General features: G+C 44.3%; 1 protein-coding gene across 12 annotated transcripts in view; it reads right to left on the bottom strand.

Annotated features, from left to right (window-relative positions):
- Positions 1-18,015, bottom strand: part of IKZF4 (IKAROS family zinc finger 4) — a 93,533-nt gene extending 75,518 nt beyond the window's left edge. For 7 of the 12 annotated variants that reach the window (XR_014153300.1, XR_014153301.1, XM_081849730.1 and 4 more), the window contains exon 1: positions 14,795-14,899. Coding sequence is in view for 9 of the 12 variants with exons in the window: in XM_081849730.1 (XP_081705856.1) it covers positions 14,795-14,797 (3 nt within the window). In the remaining 3 variants the exon portion in view is untranslated. Of the gene's footprint in view, positions 1-14,794; positions 14,901-17,881 lie in introns of those variants that run through there. The other 5 variants (XM_081849732.1, XM_081849724.1, XM_081849723.1 and 2 more) reach the window with 4 other exon arrangements.
- Between the last annotated feature and the right edge of the window lie 499 nt (positions 18,016-18,514).

Raw genomic sequence — 18,514 nt, 5'->3', positions numbered from 1 at the left:
CCGTCCATCAACAGATAGAGTTGGGTGTCATCAGCATACTGATGGCAGCCCAGCCCAAAACTCCGGACAAGCTGGGCGAGGGGGCGCATAAAGATGTTAAAAAGCATCGGGGAGAGTATTGCACCCTGGGGCACACCACACACCAAGGAGTGGCGGGATGACAATTCCCCCCCCCCAGCGCCACCCTCTGTCCCCGACCAGAGAGAAACGAGCGCAGCCATTGAAGGACTGTGCCCTGGATCCCCACGTCGGCAAGGCGGTGGTCCAGGAGTTCGTGATCGACCATGTCGAAGGCTGCTGACAGGTCTAGAAGAATCAGCAGCCCCGACCCGCCTCGATCCAGCTGCCTGCGGAGATCATCTGTTAGGGCGACCAGAGCCGTCTCGGTCCCATGACCAGCGCGGAAGCCGGACTGGAATGGATCCAGAGCCGATGTTGACAACGGGGCTGAATGTGGGGGGGAAACCTTTTTTACTTTCCTTCTATGTGATTTACAAGAACCCCTCCTCATTAGAACCGTCGGTTGAACTGACCCAAGCAGGATGATTAAGGTCTGTGTGGAGATAAACTTTAACCAAAAGTATGCTTTATGGAGATCGAGAAGCAATAAGAGCTTTTGGGAATGGCACAGCAATTAATTCGGAGTCGCCATCTTGCCAAAGGATTTATAGCCGGGAGGAAGAATGGACTTGGTTTTCAGACTGCATTCCTAGTGAATCTCCTCAGAGGTTTTGAGAAAGGAGGCAGATTGGTGAAGATTAATGACGCTAAGACTGTTTTGATGTATGGAAGTGATGTTATATGGAAAACGTCTGGATATGGCTACTGGATAAAAAAATAATAATAACCACACAGGATTACAAACTGTTCTAACCAGCTTGCGGAGACTGTCAGAGGTCACAAAGAGAAAGGAAAAATATATGAAAATAACAACAAGAGATGTGGAAAAATAATAAGAAAGGACTGGATAGTACTGTGAACATCATAAGGTTAGATTTGTGGACATTAAAACAGCAGTAGGAAGCAAGAAGTTGATTGGATCCCTTCGGAACTTGAAATATGGGTATCCCCAACAAAAATTTAAAATTCGGCTGTGTAATTTAGAATTCATGTAATTTGGTTTGATTTGATGTGATTGGTCGGTTAATAAAAATTATTCTTAAAAAAAAAAGATACTTCCAACTGGGAAATATCAGCCACACTGGGCAAATTTCAGTCTTGCAGGATCTGTTGTGTTTTCTGCTAGAACCCCCCAGGTTCACCAACTGGAGCCAGGTACAAGAGAGAAGCACTTATAAGCTACCAGAGATCTGACAGTAGATCCTGATCTACCTTCCATCTACAGTTTTAACTCTTGCTGAGAAAGAAAAGTGAACGCAATGGAACACAATGCAAGGTATTGCCCCAGGGCTACAAATCACCCAGGCCAGAGATTTTCCACCTTTCGAGTCCACGGCTCCCTTGACCAACCACATTCTTTCTGCGGGACCTCTGTGGGGCTCAGGAGCCAGTTATGTCACCCCTTGCCTGCAGAGGTGGCAGCCTCTCGCCCCTTTGTGAAGTGTTCCCTCAGCCTCCTCTCCTCTCCCCTCTCCTTGGGAATCCTCTGGGCAGCAGCCACAACTGCCCCATGTCTCTTAGCTTCCCCCACTCTGCCCCAAAGAGAGGTGCCTCTGCACATTGCCCCCCATGGGCCTGGGAAGAGGAGGCCCCCAGCCTTAGTGGCCTAACAGAGACTGGTCAAAGGTGAACATGAGGCCAACACCTTACCTTGGGAGGCAGCAGGGGCAGCAGTGGGCACTGTTGGGCCTGCATGGCTGAAAGGCTCCCCTTCAGCACCGGGCACTGAGCTCCCAGGTAGACCTTGCACACAGCAAGCACAAGAAAGGCCAGCACAGCGCCTGCCCACCTGGCCTCCCACTTGTCTGTCTGTGCCCAACAGCAAGGGCTGGTGGACTGGCTGCCTGGGCTCCTTCGCCCGCTTGCTTGCTTACTCCGAGGCTGCTTCAGGTCCTCAGCACCCCCTGGCCAGCCCCAGAGGCACCAGGAGCTGGCAGCCAGGGCTGCTGCAACAAACAGCTGTGCAAGCCTTGGGGAGGCAGAAATGTGAGAGGGCATCAGAGGAGGGAGGGAGGGAGGGAAGGAAGGAAGGAAGGAAGGAAGGAAGGAAGGAAGGAAGGAAGGAAGGAAGGAAGGAAAGGGGGCAGAGGTCAGTGTGGCCTGCAGCACCCCTGACCATCATTCAAGGCACGCCAGGGTGTCACAGCACACTGGTTGAAAACCACTGACCCAGGCTATTGTACCAGTGCAGCAGCTCAGGGTAACCCTGAACTGTATTTTTTTAAAAATGTGATACGAATACACACACAATAGAAGTAGACATGCTATGTGGGCAGAGGGGTTGCATGGCAACAATACAGACAGTCTTATACATCAACAAAGTCCAGGATCTTCTTGCACTGGCACGGCAATATGGCAAAAAAACCCCACAGCATTTAACTGAAAAATTGCATGCGTTCTGAAGCTCTCACATGCACCTCAGGATACCAAGCAGGAACAGGGATACTGACTACCATGCACTGGAGCAAGTGTTGACACAGCAGCAGCTCTTGCGAGTGTCAAACAACAGAGGCGAACATCAATCATGTAAGGAGATGGAATTCAGCAAGCCTGATCAACCTTTTAAGATGCTGCTCTGCATCTAAAAAAACAAAACAAGGTCAGAAGGGAAACATTTTCCGGTTTCCCGATATTATCATCACTGAAGCACACAGCGACCTAACATTCCAAACAAATTACTCAGCATTACCTGGAAGACAGATAGGACAGCAAAGCAATGCACGTTATTAACCTCCAATGAATCTGTTGGGGAGCAACTGTTGTTGGGCAGTGTGGGGACACACTGCTTCTGATACAGTGCTTGTGGGAGTGGGTGGGCCCGTGAGTCTGCATGATGAAAATGTTAACACCAAATTATAGGTCACATTTATTTAAAATGATTTATGCTATGCTATAACCATGCTCTTAGGTTGGCAGTTTACTACAAATATTGAAACAAATTAAAAAGTACAGTGGTGCCCCGCAAGACGAATGCCTCGCAAGACGGAAAACCCGCTAGACGAAAGGGTTTTCCGTTTTGGAGGCGCTTCGCAAAACGAATTTCCCTATAGGCTTGCTTCGCAAGACGAAAATGTCTTGCGAGTTCCTGCGGGGTTTTTTCCCTTCCCCCCCCCTTTTCCTAAGCCGCTAAGCCGCTTATCAGCTGATCCGCTAAGCCGCTAAAAGCCGCTAAGCCGCTAATAGCGCTAATCTGCTAAGCCGTCAATGGGTTTGCTTCGCAAGACGAAAAAACCGCTAGACGAAGAGAATCGCGGAACGGATTCTTTTCGTCTTGCGAGGCACCACTGTACATTGAAGTTTATTTTATTTTTAATGCTTACGATCAGCATAAACACCACATCTCAGACAAAACTACATTAAAACCGCAATCTATGAAAAGGCCTGGGGAAGTAAAATGTGTTTGCTTAGCAAGTTACGGTAAGTACTAGGCAAGCATCTTTCCGCAGCCAGGGTGCCACCACCAAAAAGGCCCTTTACCCAGTAGTCAGCCCACTGAGGACCCCCCCCCCCGAGAAGGGCTTTTGATGAAGATTTTAAAGTTAGGGTATGTGCATATGGAGACCAGGGATTCTTCTGGTACACTGGTACCAAGCCACAAACAGATTGAATTTGGCCTGGAAACAAACTGGGAAGCCCATGACAAATTACCAGTGTGATATTCTCATACTACCCAGTCCCAGCAATCATGTACACAACTCTATGAAGTTCTTGGACTATACTCAAAGGCTCCTCCACACAAAATGTGTTACAGTAGACCAAACAGGAGCTTTAACAGGTAGTGATAACTGAAGCCAAGCTAACCCTGTCTATGTAGAGTCATAGTTGATACACAAGCCTAACTTGGCAAAACCAAGCCAAACAAGGAACCTGAGCTTTCCAGTGGGGAAAAAAAAGGATCAAGGTGCAGCCTTGAGGACTCAAGCAGTTATTACTCCAGCACTACCCTCTAAAATGGTTTGTCTGCATAGGAATTCTCTAACTCAGGCAACCTACCTAGAAGCATACCATGGTTGACGGTATCGATACCTGCTGAGACATCCAGGAGAAATAGGACACACACAGCATTTTCCCCCCAGCAAAGGTCCTCCCACAGGGTAACTATAGCATGTTCTGCGTCAAAACCAAGCCTGAAATTATCTAGAAGTATGAGTCTTATCTAAGAATGCCTGGCGCTGACCAAGAACTAACTGCTTGAGCACCTTGCCCAGGAAGGTAATGTTAATCACCAGCTAGTAGCTTTTTCAAACCTTCAAGGTCCAATACAGGTTTTCTACAGATGTGGTCATACCACAGCCTCCTTAAAGCCCACATGGGCCACCATGTCTCTCAATGGATGTAACTGGACACCCCCCTTCTACTATATCTAATAAGCCGAGACAGACAAGAATAAAGAAGACAGGTGGTTGGCTGAACTTGGCCAACTTGTATAACTGAAACAAAATAAAAAAATTCCTTCCAGTAGCACCTTAAAGACCAACTAAGTTAGTTCTTGGTATGAGCTTTCGTGTGCATGCACACTTCTTCAGATACAGAACTAAGTTAGTTCTTGGTATGAGCTTTCAGAACTAAGTTAGTTCTTGGTATGAGCTTTCGTGTGCATGCACACTTCTTCAGATGTGTGTATCTGAAGAAGTGTGCATGCACACGAAAGCTCATACCAAGAACTAACTTAGTTGGTCTTTAAGGTGCTACTGGAAGGAATTTTTTTATTTTGTTTTGACTATGGCAGACCAACACGGCTACCTATCTGTAACTTGTATAACTGAGTCATTCAACAGAATAATCCAGATGGTGCCTTGGTTGCCTCCATTGACTGATCTGCATTGCGGTGGATAGGAGGAATGCCCTATAAACATCTCTTTGTCAATTAGATTTGAGTATGCTGAAAACTCCAGAAGCTGCATGACACACCCCTGCCCGACTCTCCAATAGGTCAGGACTAAGACTTTCGAACATTATGTCTTTCACCTACTAAGTTGTAGGTTGACTTTCCTAACAAAAACTGTGATATCAGATGATGTAGATTGCCTTCAGATATTTCATATCCTCTGTCCTCTGGATTAACATATTTTTTCATTTGTGCTTTGATGTTTGTGATCAAATAAACTAGACCCATTCTTCTTCATCAGCGATTACAATGAGGTCCCTAAGCGACTGCAAAAGTTAAAAATTCTTTAAAGTGTTAATGGCATCACTGTGATCACAAAGCAAAGCTGTAATTTTTTATTTCATTTATATTTTCTTCTTCTTCTTCTTCTTCGTGATCCACCTTGAATTTTTATAAGGAAAGGCACCACGCAAATATTTTAAATAAATAATAAACAATCGTAACAAATGGCAAGTTGCAGTAGACACTTCCCAGACTGCTACAAGGAAATTGCTTTGCAGAAATTCAAGAACCAAAGATGAACTCAATGAGCCCTGACCATTGGATTAGACTGGAACAGGTCATAATAATCTTAGAAAATAGGTAATACTTTTTCAGCCTGGATGTTTCTGCTCAATCTGTATCATATGTCTTCAGTAAAGCAATTCCAGAATAACTTCAGGTAGGCTGTTTGGGCAGTAAATTACCATCCCTTAAAGATTTGTGCCATTTTGACAAGATTTATCTAAACGGCATCTATCTGCCGCTAAAACCCACTATGCTTTTAAAAACTAAAATGAGTGATTGTGTTTGTGTTCCCGTTTCATCTGCATAGTTCACACTGTGACAGAAACTCTCGTGCCCTTCCATTTTCTGCAAGTGAGGGATAGCATGTATGCAAACAGCTCCTGAAAACACAAACCTCAGGAAATGTGCTGTCTGGCAGGAAATTTGGAAAATCCCAGTGATATATATTTATGTCTACCCAGGGGGTGCCTAGTATCCCCTCTCGCCTCCAAAAGGTGTCAATCCCCTTTACCTGCTGAATATGAACATTGTCAAAAGGAGCAGGTGCTACTCAAACCAACCTGGAAGAGTCCCTAAAAGTGAGCTGAGCTTTGCAGCTTTTGTCCCTGTCTGAAAGGATAAAGGGTCCATTCCATCCTTTATCCTCATCTGTCAGGAAACCTTGCAACTAACCAACCACACTCTGTTACATGTGAGTAGGCTGAGGAGTCTACTTGTAAGTTCCTAGGTCAGTACAAGTAGTTCCTAGGTCAGCACAAGTTTCTTTTCCAGCATGTTGGTAAGGTCCCACCAGGAGTCTCAGATTTGCACAAAACTAGAAAACGGCACAAGCAAATGTACAGTACCTGTGGGCTCTTGCACACTTCTTGGGTGGGGAAACTTTAAAAAAAACCCAAGGTGCATACACAGCTATTTGCACTTTTGTCATTATAGGATCTACAAATCTGAAGGCAGGGACAAACAGAAAAGGGAACGTCTACTGGGATGTATGGGAAAGCCCCAAATTTCCTACTCCTCATACACAAATTCAAATACTGGGCTAAAAAAGGTAAAGGACCCCTGACAGTTAAGTCCAGTTGTGAATGAATCTGGGGTTGTGGCACTCATCTTGCTTTACTGGTCGAGGGAGCCGACGTTTGTCTGCGGACAGTTTTTCCAGGTCATGTGGCCAGCATGACTAAGCCGCGTCTGGCTACTCTGGTCTAATTCAAACAGGGAAATTGTGGAAACGTAGCTTAATAATGCTCATATATGGACAAGCCCTCAAATGTTATCAGAAACCCTCAATCCTGCATTTGATTCTATGCATGTAAGTGTTTGGTTTTTTATATAAACTAACTAACTAACCTGCTCACAAGTGGGCACAGGCTCAAGGCCTTTGTGGGTAAAATCCTATACCCATTAGTCTGAGAAGTAGCCTCACTGCATTCAGTGGGACTTCCTTCTAAGTGGACATGTATAGTATGACACTATCCTGATGGTTATGTTGGATGTCGTATAACAAGGTACATCACCTAAGCCTTCTATAACTCTGAGTGCCTTTGGGGGACCTTTTCTCATTTTTTCCTAATCCATAGAATCATAGAATCATAGAATCATAGAATCATAGAGTTGGAAGAGACCACAATGGCCATCGAGTCCAACCCCCTGCCAAGCAGGAAACACCATCCAACACTTGACCAAGAATCATTTCTGAACAATGAATGGCTTTGTTTAATTGTCTTCACATGGATGAAGGGAAATGTCAGGTACTCATGGAATATTAAGATTTGCTGCTCAAGTTGTCAAACTTGTTTTATCTAAAAAGGCACAATGATCTTTAAGGTTAGCACCTGACAGTTTACTATACATTTTTGCTGAGGTCTCTGGTGTTAACAGCAGTGCCATCACGGACTGAATTTGGGAGGATGTGGAGGAGAGAAGAGACTGAATTTCATCAAAACAATATTAATTTGAATCCAGATATTCAAGTAATATATTTGATGTGAAACACTGTGTTAACCAAAAATGCCCTGTTAATCTGTAAAATACAATTTCTTACAGAGCAGAACTGAATAAAAATCATTATATAAGGATTTTTTTTTTAATAGTGAGGCAGGATTGTAGGTTTCAGCTGAAGTTCAAATAAAAATCTGCAACCATCAACATATTTAAAAACAATCAAATCACAAGAATCTGGGGGTTAATTTATGTTTCGGTTTATGTGCATGTTTATGTTATCATTTTCTTACATTATCTGTTTTGTCAACACTTAATTGAAAGCCTCAGTAAATAAACGTTTCTTTAAAAAGAGACAAAAGGAACATTCATACAGAGAAACAGTCTATGTGGCTGTTACAACTACAGCCCATCAGTAAATCTATTTAAAAATCCTGGGCAAGTAAAAAGGTCCTTGGTGATTTAAAAACAAAACAATAAACCATAAGAATACCAAGCAAGCCTCTCCACTTGTGACCAAGTGAAGATGCCTGGGCATCAGGATGGTGCCTGACATCTCCACCATCTGGAGGTGCATGCCTGGGGATCACTGGATCTTGACCGTTTTCACACACTAATACTCCATCCTGTAGAGTTCTATCAGTTATATTTTTTCTGCACAATTGGAATGAAATTCAGGAACCAAAATGCTTTTTTGTGCAGTCTGAGCAGGAGCTGTGAACAACGTTATAGTTAATTGTTGTAGCTTGTCTTCACTTAACCCACCCCACTGTTCTGCTCACAGCTGTGAAGAATATCCCTATGTCATGAATGGTCCAGGTCATCATGAAGAATAACAGTTAGAAATAGGTATACAGTGGTACCTCAGTGGTACATACGCTTCAGGTTACAGACTCCACTAATCCAGAAATTGTACCTCGGGTTAAGAACTTTGCTTCAGGATGAGAACAGAAATGGTGCTCCGGCGGCGCGGCAGCAGCAGGAGGCCCCATTAGCTAAAGTGGTGCTTCAGGTTAAGAACAGTTTCAGGTTAAGAACGGACCTCCGGAACGAATTAAGTACTTAACCCAAGGTACCACTGTGTGTGTGTGTGTGTGTGTGTGTGTGTGTGTGTGTGTATGTAGACTGTCCCTGGATCTAGTGACTTTTCTTCTTTAAGTTCTCAAAGTTCTTAACCTAGCTCAAGATGGTCATCTGAACTAGCCAGATGTCACAGTCAGTCCGTCATTTGAAAAATAAGGGTTTAGAGTCATATTGCCCCAAAATGGCAACTAGACATTCTGTTTTGATGACTGTAACCTTGGTTTAAGAAGCCATTTGGCGCCTAGCTTAGATATCTGTGTTTCTAAGTCTGCTTTAAAAGCAATGCTTTTATTATAGTTTTCCAACGTTGGCTCTTTCCTTATATTTTGCTGTTCCAAATAACAACCAGAGTTACGAAACCAGCCCATACTGTGGGCTCAAGCGAATAAGTCATGGGTAGGCAAACTAAGGCCTGGGGGCCGGATCTGGCCCAATCGCCTTCAAATTCCAGCCCGCGGACGGTCCAGGAATCAGCGTGTTTTTACATGAGTAGAATGTGTCCTTTTATTTAAAATGAATCACTTGGTTACATGTGGGGCATAGGAATTTGTTCATTTTTTTCTTCAAAATATAGTCCGGCCCCTGACAAGGTCTGAGGGACCCCCTGGTGAAAAAGTTTGCTGACCCCCTGGAATAGGTCATCAAGGGGTTTCTTTTTCTAACAACAAATCCAATGTTATCAGGTCTCATGAGTAACAAAAATTCTACAAACACCAAAAAAAAAACCTAAAATAAAAATCTGAAAATGTATCAGTAGCACATAATGGTTATCATCTTATGCAGCAATTTCAGTTTTCAGGGTAAGTTTGACAGACAAAATTCTATGCATGACATTTCTTCAAAACAGCTTTCTGTTACCAAGTCTTTTTTTTTCTTTTCTTTTTTTTAGTTCTGCCTTAAAGAGAAGACAGACCTGACATTCTAAGGCAGGTCACAGTGGGTTCTTCACCCACAAGGTGAACTTGGAGACACATGTTACAGACATAAAGAAAATATAACAAACGCAAAGGAAGTCTGTCAATCTTGCCCCACTTCTTGCGCTGCATATAGCCACCTGCCATTTATTAAACCAGCATATATTTGTGTATACACACCCCCTAAAGTTCAATCATAATGATAATAAATGTTCCACTGCGAGCAAAATATACTCCACAGCTGGATTCAGATGCTGAAACTGTCCAGGAATGAGCAATTATTTTAGTAGGTTAGCCCTGGAATATAACATATAATGCAGGTCTCAAAACAGATTGAGGGTATTTTTAAAAAACCAAAAGGCTGGAAAAGGGCAAGAAGCCCTTTCCTAACCTCTATCGTATGCTGCCAGCCAGTGTGATGGAAAGACAAGGTAATTAGCAAACAAGGCAAAAAGAAAAAGAAAAAAAAGGGCAACATTTAAGTGCCCAATTCTCATTAAGAGACACTGGACAATCATAAGTCTCCAACCAGGGATCTCACAGAAGGGGTGGGGATGGATGGACATTTGGCAAGACTAGCACCCGAAATTTGCTAGTAGCCAGCAATTAGCTCCATAAGGCTTACAGAGTTAACGGAAGATTTAGTAAGATCCATAAAGGCTTTACTGTTTTCCCCCAACCCATTGTTTCCATGAGCAGCCGTTTATTTTCCTCTGTAAAGACTTGTTTTCCACTCTTGCTGCAAATAGAAGTTAGTCAGATGAACCAACTATTTGAAGCAAAGGGGAAGAAGGGAGGGGGTGTGTGGAAGAGAAAGAGGCCGGATTGTTTGAAACATTTGAAAAGCCAGCCTGGAAGAAACCCATTTGTATTTTTAAACAAACAACAAAAAGCTAATGTAGCTATCAAACTGGCAGCACATTAAACACCAAAGAAAATGTTTTCCTGGCAATCAGTGTGTGTGCTGACACTAAATGGCTTCTGGCGGTGGCACAGAGAAAACTCCATGAAAAACTGGGGAAGCCTGTTCAAAGGGGCAAGACGGAGACACAGCAATCAGAAAAGGAAAGCCTATACAGCATCATATCATTCTCGCGGCTGCTGGGTTGCAAATGTTTTGGAGCACATTTGCAAACAAGACGGGAGGGAGTCAATGGTTTCGCAGAGATCTTTGATTAACACACATACCACGGGGGGGGGGGGCATTTCAAGTTTATGTGGGTCAACAGTTAATGCTTAGGCTCCCCAGATTTTTCCAGCAGCAGTTGCAGAGGAGGATCACATTAGTACAGGAGTAGGCATGAGATGCCACACTGTTACTGTCTCCCACCTGCCTCGAGCCACGAGCAATAGTTAGAAGGCTGAGAATCTCAAACTTTCATTAAAACAAATTTGCAGGCCTCATGCATGAATACACAGGGGCTAAGACCTGGCCACAGTGACCCATGCGACGGTCACCTCCAGGCTTGACTACTGTAATTCGCTCTATGCGGGGCTGCCCTTGAAGCTGTCCCAGTAACTCCAGCGGGTGCAGAATGCTGCAGCGAGGCTCCTCACGGGGTCTCTGCCATGGGAGCATATTCACCCAGTGTTTTTCCAGCTGCACTAGCTCTCAGTGGAGTACAGGGTCAGATTAAGGTGCTGGTTTTGACCTTCAAAGCCCTTCACAGCCTAGGACCCTCGTACCTATGGGACCGCCTCTTCTGGTATGCCCCACGGAGGACCTTAAGGTCCATAAATAGCAACACCCTAGAGGTCCCAGGCCCTAAGGCAGTTAGATTAGCCTCAACCAGAGCCAGGGCCTTCTCAACACTGGTGGAACGCTCTGTCTCATGAGACCAGGGCCGTGCAGGATCTGATTTCTTTCCGCAGGGCCCGTAAGACAGAGTAGTTCCACCTGGCCTTTGGCTTAGAATCAGTTTGATTCCCTCCCCCTCTTTCTTTTTCCTTTCTCCTCCTGTGAAGAGGCTGTATCCTAATGTTTTAATGTTGTATTTTAATCTTGTTTTTAAAATTGTATTTAAACAACTTGTTTTTATTATTGGTTGTTAGCCGCCTTGAGCCTGGTCTTGGCTGGGGAGGGCAGGGTATAAATAATTTTATTATTATTATTAAGAAAACCTTCCCAAAGCCCTGCCCGTTTCATGATTTCAAAGAACTGGATCAGTTTTGAACATTTTAGTTACCCGTTTGGCTGGACGGAAGTCAAGACTTATCTATGCTATACGGGATCTGGTCACAGCCGTAGGAATGCAAAATGATGCAGGCATTCTAAGCAAAGTTAAGCATTACTAATTGCGTGCTTATCTTTCCCATGTTAATTACTATAAACTTGAAATGTGTATGAGCAGTGGCCCCCTGGTTCACAATATGTTTCTGATGCAGCACACACTGGGTATCTGCTCCTCCATCAGCACACCACCAGCTTGTTTTACGGTTATGCATCTTCTACACTCCCACACTTTAATATTAAAAGTATTTAACATTTCAATTTAGCATTTCCTACATGCTCGTTCCAACAGAACTCTTGATATCTCCCTTAGGCCTATCTTTGCAGGCTAATGCACTTTAATTTTGTTCTTTAGAAGAAATTTACATACAAATTCCCTCAAACAGCTTCCACCAGGGAGCTGCTTTTTTCAAACAACTAAGCGCATATGACAACATGTTTCGGTCCTTCTGAAGGAAGTTAAAGACTTGCGATGAAGATGCCGCCAATAATAATTGACTTGTGGACCACCGCCAAGATCCAAACACCAGTATTACTTCATGTAGGAAGATTCATGCTCCCTGTCAACTTGATTTTGCAGAACAATTCTCAGAAAGATTGCAACAGAAAGAGGCAGAAAAATTTCTGACCTTCCCTATTTCCCATGCTACCCTCACCTCCCCTAGGAGCCAAAACTTCTGCCACAGAAATAGGGAAGAGGGATTATGAGGAGTAGATTTACAAGGGACCAAGAGAGAGTAGCAGGTAGCCATAAAAGAAATGGTGATTGTTTTCCGCCCTAGTGTATATAATAAATCAGAAGTCAATGAACTTTTTCAGACATTGGAATCGAAAGGTCTAACACTGTACCACATTTTATTAGCTAGTGGATTGTTCCTGTGAGGATTCCCAGGCAAATCTCTAGTGGTGATGGACAGGGGAATTCCACGTCAGCAATTCGGGGAAAGAAACTTCAGCTCAAGAGAATTTTCATCTCCAGGAATGTGGGCAAACAATTCTCCTGTTAGTACAATTTGCTGGTCAAATTTGTATGGTAATCACATAGGAATAATCCTCCAGCAGACAAAACGTTGAGAAACTGTGCAGTGCAATTTACGATCACAAATTATCATATGGGCAATTATTTGAGTGCTCATCAATACAGTATTACAAAGACACAAGTTTTTTTAAAAAAACACACACCAAAAAAGCCCCACACACTTACTTCTTCAGCACATGTCTAGAGTGGGTCACAAAAGTTAGTCCAACATTTGCCCACCAACCCAAGACGGAGTAGCGCTTACCATTAAAAGTAAAGGTGTATACCACTTCTGAACACTGATATTTTTATTAATGTGTACTAATGAAATCCAACTAATGTTGCTCATGAAAGGCACACGGTTGTTCCAGATTGAAAAGGTCCACAGTAACTCAGCTTCTCTCTCTTGCCGGCCACAGAGCTCACCCTGACACTTTCCACCTCCCTCCCTGCAACTGAACTCAGATAACCTCCATCTCGCAGGGTAGAAGGCCAAATACTTGTGACCCTATAATTCTATTAAGTACAGGCTTCCCCTGGCTAAATCAATTTCAAAAAGAAATTTGTATCCCTCTTGGGGAAAAGGGTTAACTGCTAGGCACTATTACCATCAGCTATAAATGGCGACACATATAGAGAGCTGTGGCGAACCACTTTCATTCCACAAGTGGAGTCAAAGAGAGCTAAACCAACAACAGTCACACTCAGAGCAAAGTCCACCACCAAATATAACTAACATTTGCTATCTCCCACAGATCACTAGGGTGTCAGGCTGGCAACTGCCATATACTTATAGAGTGCTTTGGAAAGATGAAAAATGTTTCCTGTACAATACAATAGCCTAGTTCGCATGCAACAAACGAGTCTAGCTTGTGAAGCATAAATCCAGACTCCTAGAGGCTTATTCCTCTCCAAAAGCCCTGCAAGCGGAAGCCAAAGTTGGTCCTTCTTTGGAATGAAAGAAGGTTGCAGTAGCTGGGTTCTCACGTCGTGTTTGTTTGTTTCCTCCCATATGGAGCAAAGTCAGCAATGGGGAGGAGCAAAGTGCTGGTGTAAATTAAACCATGGTTTGTTTTATAAACCATGGTTTAACATTACATGCAAATTAGTTCAATATGTACTGTCTTGTCACCCCAAGAAATGAGAGAGGTATGCTGAGTTAACCTTTAAAAGAGACTTTAAAAAGACTTGGTCTAAGGGCATAGAAAGAATGGTGCTCACATTATGGAAAGCCCTTCTAGTAAAGCAGGGGTGGAGAACCATATTTCTGTCTCCAGGACTATGTACCAGTGATAGGCATATCTAGAAGCAAAAGTAGTATGGCCAGACCCAAAACTGGGGGAGCAACAAATGTGACTTATTTGTATACAATAAGCTACATTCCAGCCACACAAAAAAACAAAGGTTCCACATATCTAAGCAAGCAAGAGACACTAAAACAACTAAAGGACACTCCTGAGATGGGCTTGAAGCAGTGCTAGTGACGGGTACAGTCTGAGGGGAGCCCTCAAGACCAGGTAGGGAGGCCCCAAGTCCTGAGACTTCTCTTCCCTGAAGTAAATGCTTGCCAGGGTCATAGCAAGAACACATGTCAATATGGTTGTGCATAGGAAACATGAGAAGCTTTAGATATTTTAAGATTCTGCACTATTTTATTTTTTGATATTTTGAGACATAACCCACTCTAAGTCTCCAAGGTGAGCTGTATATGCATCCAGATAAACTAACAGGAATAACTTATGGGACAAGGGATTTCAGTCAAGGAGTCTGGTCCAAATAGGAAAATTAATCATTTGGCTGATCTTCTCAGTAAAATAAAAACTTCAGGAGGCTACAGCTAACTTGAATCAAAAGTCTTGCTGAGCTTTTGCTTGGATCTATGACAGCTCCCTATTCCAGTTTTTAAACTTACCTTCTTCTATGAACTAGAGTAATACAACATTGCTAAATAGTGTGAAAAGAATGAGAGGCAACTGAAAGACTCGCCTTCATGGTCAAGTCTGCCCTATGTAGGCTTAGTCCAGGGCCACCAAAAGACTAAATAAGAAGTTTGCTACATAATGTTAATGGCTGAGGCAGATCTAAACAACTCTTACCATTAAAGAGCAGATACCAGGAATAGTTCTCTATGATTTTTTGCCATACTGGTAGGCTATTCAGTCTGAGGGAGGTTCTGACAAAACGTCCTGGGGTGATCTTGAGACCACAAAAAGGAAGCAAGGTTGGAAGTGGTTGTTGAAGCACATACAGCCCAAACCATTTTAAAACAGGAAGCTGAAATACAAGAGAAAAGGCCACTTTCTCCTGCTGCTCAATAGCCTGCCTTCAAGGTATGGTGGCAAAGGCCACACCATCCATTTATCGTGATTACAGATTTTTAACTTGTCAAAGCATAATCAGTACTATTCATAAGAAACAAAGCTTTCACCTTAGATAAGCCTGGAATACAATAGCAGAGGAAGTGTTATGGTTTCACATGGTTGTTAGCAACGAAGTAGTCCATGGAGAACCGGTGTAGCATAGCAGCTTGGAGAATGAGCTAGGAATCAGGATGTGTCTGGTTCAAATCCCTCCTTTGCCATGAACTAAATAGGTTGCCTTAGGCAAGCCATTTTCTCTCAGCCTTACAATTGCTAATACAATAATCACACTCTCCCTACCCTACATGGTTGTTGTACGGATAACAAGATAACGTATGTGAATGATTTAGAACAATCTCATTATATAAATGCTAAGCATCATAGTTCTTTGTATGCATGATTGCAAGCTCTAACCTTGGAAGTGAGTCATTTAAAAACAGTGGGATTTACTAAGAATTAGCCACATATAAGACCGGAAGAATAGACCTGACAGAGAGAATCCCAAAGCTTATCATAAAGTCTTGCAGTAACAAATAATGTCCACATTTGATTGTCAAAGAAACTCAGTGAGATGAGTTTACACAATACACTGTGATAGTTAAGAACAAATATAAGAACTAGCATCTTGAAGTGGGCAACAAGAACATTGTTCCCTTTAGACAAAGGAACTACCATGGCTTAGAAAGTGGCATGGTTTCTAATGCACAGATCCCGGGCTACCCCTGCACTTTACACCATTTGAATAAGTCAGCTGAGAAGTTCGTCTTGAAACCTAACAACCAGTTTGGGGATAAAAAGCCTATCTACAAAGCCAGTGCCAGCTCATGTGACTTAAATGCACCAAACTAAGAAACTTGAAACCTTCTTAAGATTCACTGGCCTGATACATGTCTAGCAGCATTAAACATATGCTAGAGAATGAATGAAGTCCTGCCTTTATCTGATGAGCCTCAACTCACTTGGAAAGAACATTTTGCCCCATGAATAACGCTTTCAGGTGTATATTGTTGCATTCATGACAATGAGAGTCAGCTTGGTTCTGAGACTCTACTAGGTGGGATCCAATAACTCAACATTACACATCTCCCAACAAACACTGGCTATTTAGAGAATTTGCCACTTCATAAATATAAAGAAGCAATAGAAAATTAAAGCTGTTAATCCAAATGCATGCCATGAAAAGCATGGCAGACACCTTTCCAACACAACCTTGTTAATATCACGCTGAAAATGTCAGAAACTCTTGCACAACTGTGTCATACTTAATAAAACTCCAACTATATTTTTAAGGAAGCTCATACACACAGAGAAGAGAGCATGTGGAACAAATTGTCCTACTCTAGCACACCCAGCTCTCTTAAGTATAGTTCCACCTTCTCAAACTCCACACCTCCTCTATTCATTGCAGATGCAAAAGCAGCCAAATTTGGGAGCTAGGCAAGCTGGAATTCAGTCCTTCAATTCCAGAACAAGATGCCCATTACAGCTTACCAGTATTTCTCTTAGCATGATACTATGGTGGTTTGAATAAAGAAAACAGTACTCCAAAAATGTAAATCCTGATATATTAGTGTAGAAGAAACTCAACTAAAGCAAAACAGTGAAAATGAACTTTTCATACTATAAGCCTAAAAGTTTCCACATTTTCCCAAGCAAAGGAGTGTTTTTTGTTTCAGTTTTAGACTGCATTTTTAGGGGAGATACTCACATTCCTGTTACTTTTCTCTTGCTCTCTTACACATACAACCACCCAGGAAAAAATATACTAGTCTCATTGTACAAGGGAAATATTAAAAGTTTAATTTAGCAAGAGCTGGAAATGAGAAGTGATTGGAATTTCGACTAACCAGGCTACTAGCAAAGCTTATCATCAAGAGAAGGTTTGTTTCCTTTCAGAGGTAACCACAAATAACCAGGCTTCTAAGTCTTCATTCAGATTCTTCTCTGCAAGAAGTATGCAGTCAGAAGAGTACAGTAAACAAGCATGCTCCCAAATCTATCAATTCACCTTCACCTTCGATTACTGATGCATAATAAGGGATGCATTAGAGGAGGCAACTACACTCAACGCTGTACAACAGAGAAGCCTTTCCCAGGGAGAAAAGTACCTTTTGCTAAAGACTTCATGGCAGCCCATCAGAATACAACACTCACAATCTATATGTGTGTGTGTGTGTGTGTGTGTGTGGCCAGGACCATGTGTGTGGATAAAACACAGATGCACGCGCAATGCGGAGCCAAACCTATTCAACACCTGAATGATGGGATTCAAATCCATAGCCTGGCACAAGACAAGAGCCTGCATTTCGTTGCTGTTTCCAGCATGTTCAGAGTAACACTACCCTGAAGTGACAGGTACCTCTCTTTCCTTGCGTCCCACTTCTTCTCCAACCAGTAGGGCAGACACCATCCCGAAACAACCGCCTCCAGTCAGTCCCCACCACTCAGGACGAAGCTGAACTTCTAAGTGCTCCTAGCCCTGGGGCTCGACTTCCTCGGCGGGCCCTTCTTGAAAAGCCTCTATTATTAGCTCCTGCAAAGGCGCAGCCCAAGTTTGCGCCTTTCTCCCTGCAGCCAGCTGTTCCTTAGTTACCACCTCTGCTCGCACAGAGCTGCTCCTGACAGAGCGCCGCACACTTCTTTCCCCCTCTGCCCACAGAGGAACCTCGGAGCCCTCGGAGCCTTCACCCCAACTCCTTCCCCGTCGCCTTGCCTCACCCTCCGCTATCCGACTCCCCACTTCCAGAGACACCTCCCGCCTCAGCCCCGCTTTGCTCGTTGTTCCCTCCCGGCCCCCGTCCGCCCGCCCCTCTCTTTCCTCACCTGACTCGGGGGGGCTCCAGACCCAGCTGCCTCGCCGTGGGGAGGGCCCCCCCGGCCCAGCCGCTGGGAGGGGGGTGGGGGGCGCTGGAGGGGGGCTCAATGGCTCCGCGACGGCGGCTCCATCCACAGCGCCTTCACCTGAGGAGGGACCGAGCCCCCCTCCCCTCCCCGAGCCACTTCCGGTCCCTCTGCTAGGCGACAGGCGCGGGGAGATGAGCGTCGAGAGGCTCGAGTGGTGGTCAAAGAAAGCGCCCAGGGCATCATCATTCCGTCAGGGGGTGGTGGGAGAGGGAGCGCGTCGAGCGCATCGAGCGAAGGCTTTAGAGGCTAGGCAAGGGGGGAGCGGGTAGAGAGCCGAGCGAGTCGATACGGGAACTGATGGGCGGGGGGGGGGGGCGCCGGAGAGAAGGGTCGTCGCTGGGGAGGCGGCGCCGAGGAGGGAAGCAGGCCGAGCACGGAGGCGCCTGGATAGAAGTAGGGACCATCCGAACGCCGGGCGTATCGATGGCGGTCTCCGGAGGAGAGGGAGCAGGGGGCACAAGCTGAACGCCGAGAGCATCGGCTCAGAGCGCTGGCGAAGGGGAGATATTGGGGGGGGGTCGGGGCGTGTCTGTCTGGGAGTCCGAATATTCG

The sequence above is a fragment of the Podarcis erhardii genome (assembly GCF_964252035.2).
Source record: "Podarcis erhardii genome assembly, chromosome: 2".
Taxonomy (NCBI): Eukaryota; Metazoa; Chordata; class Lepidosauria; order Squamata; family Lacertidae; genus Podarcis; species Podarcis erhardii.
This window is presented reverse-complemented; position numbering and strand designations above follow the sequence as displayed.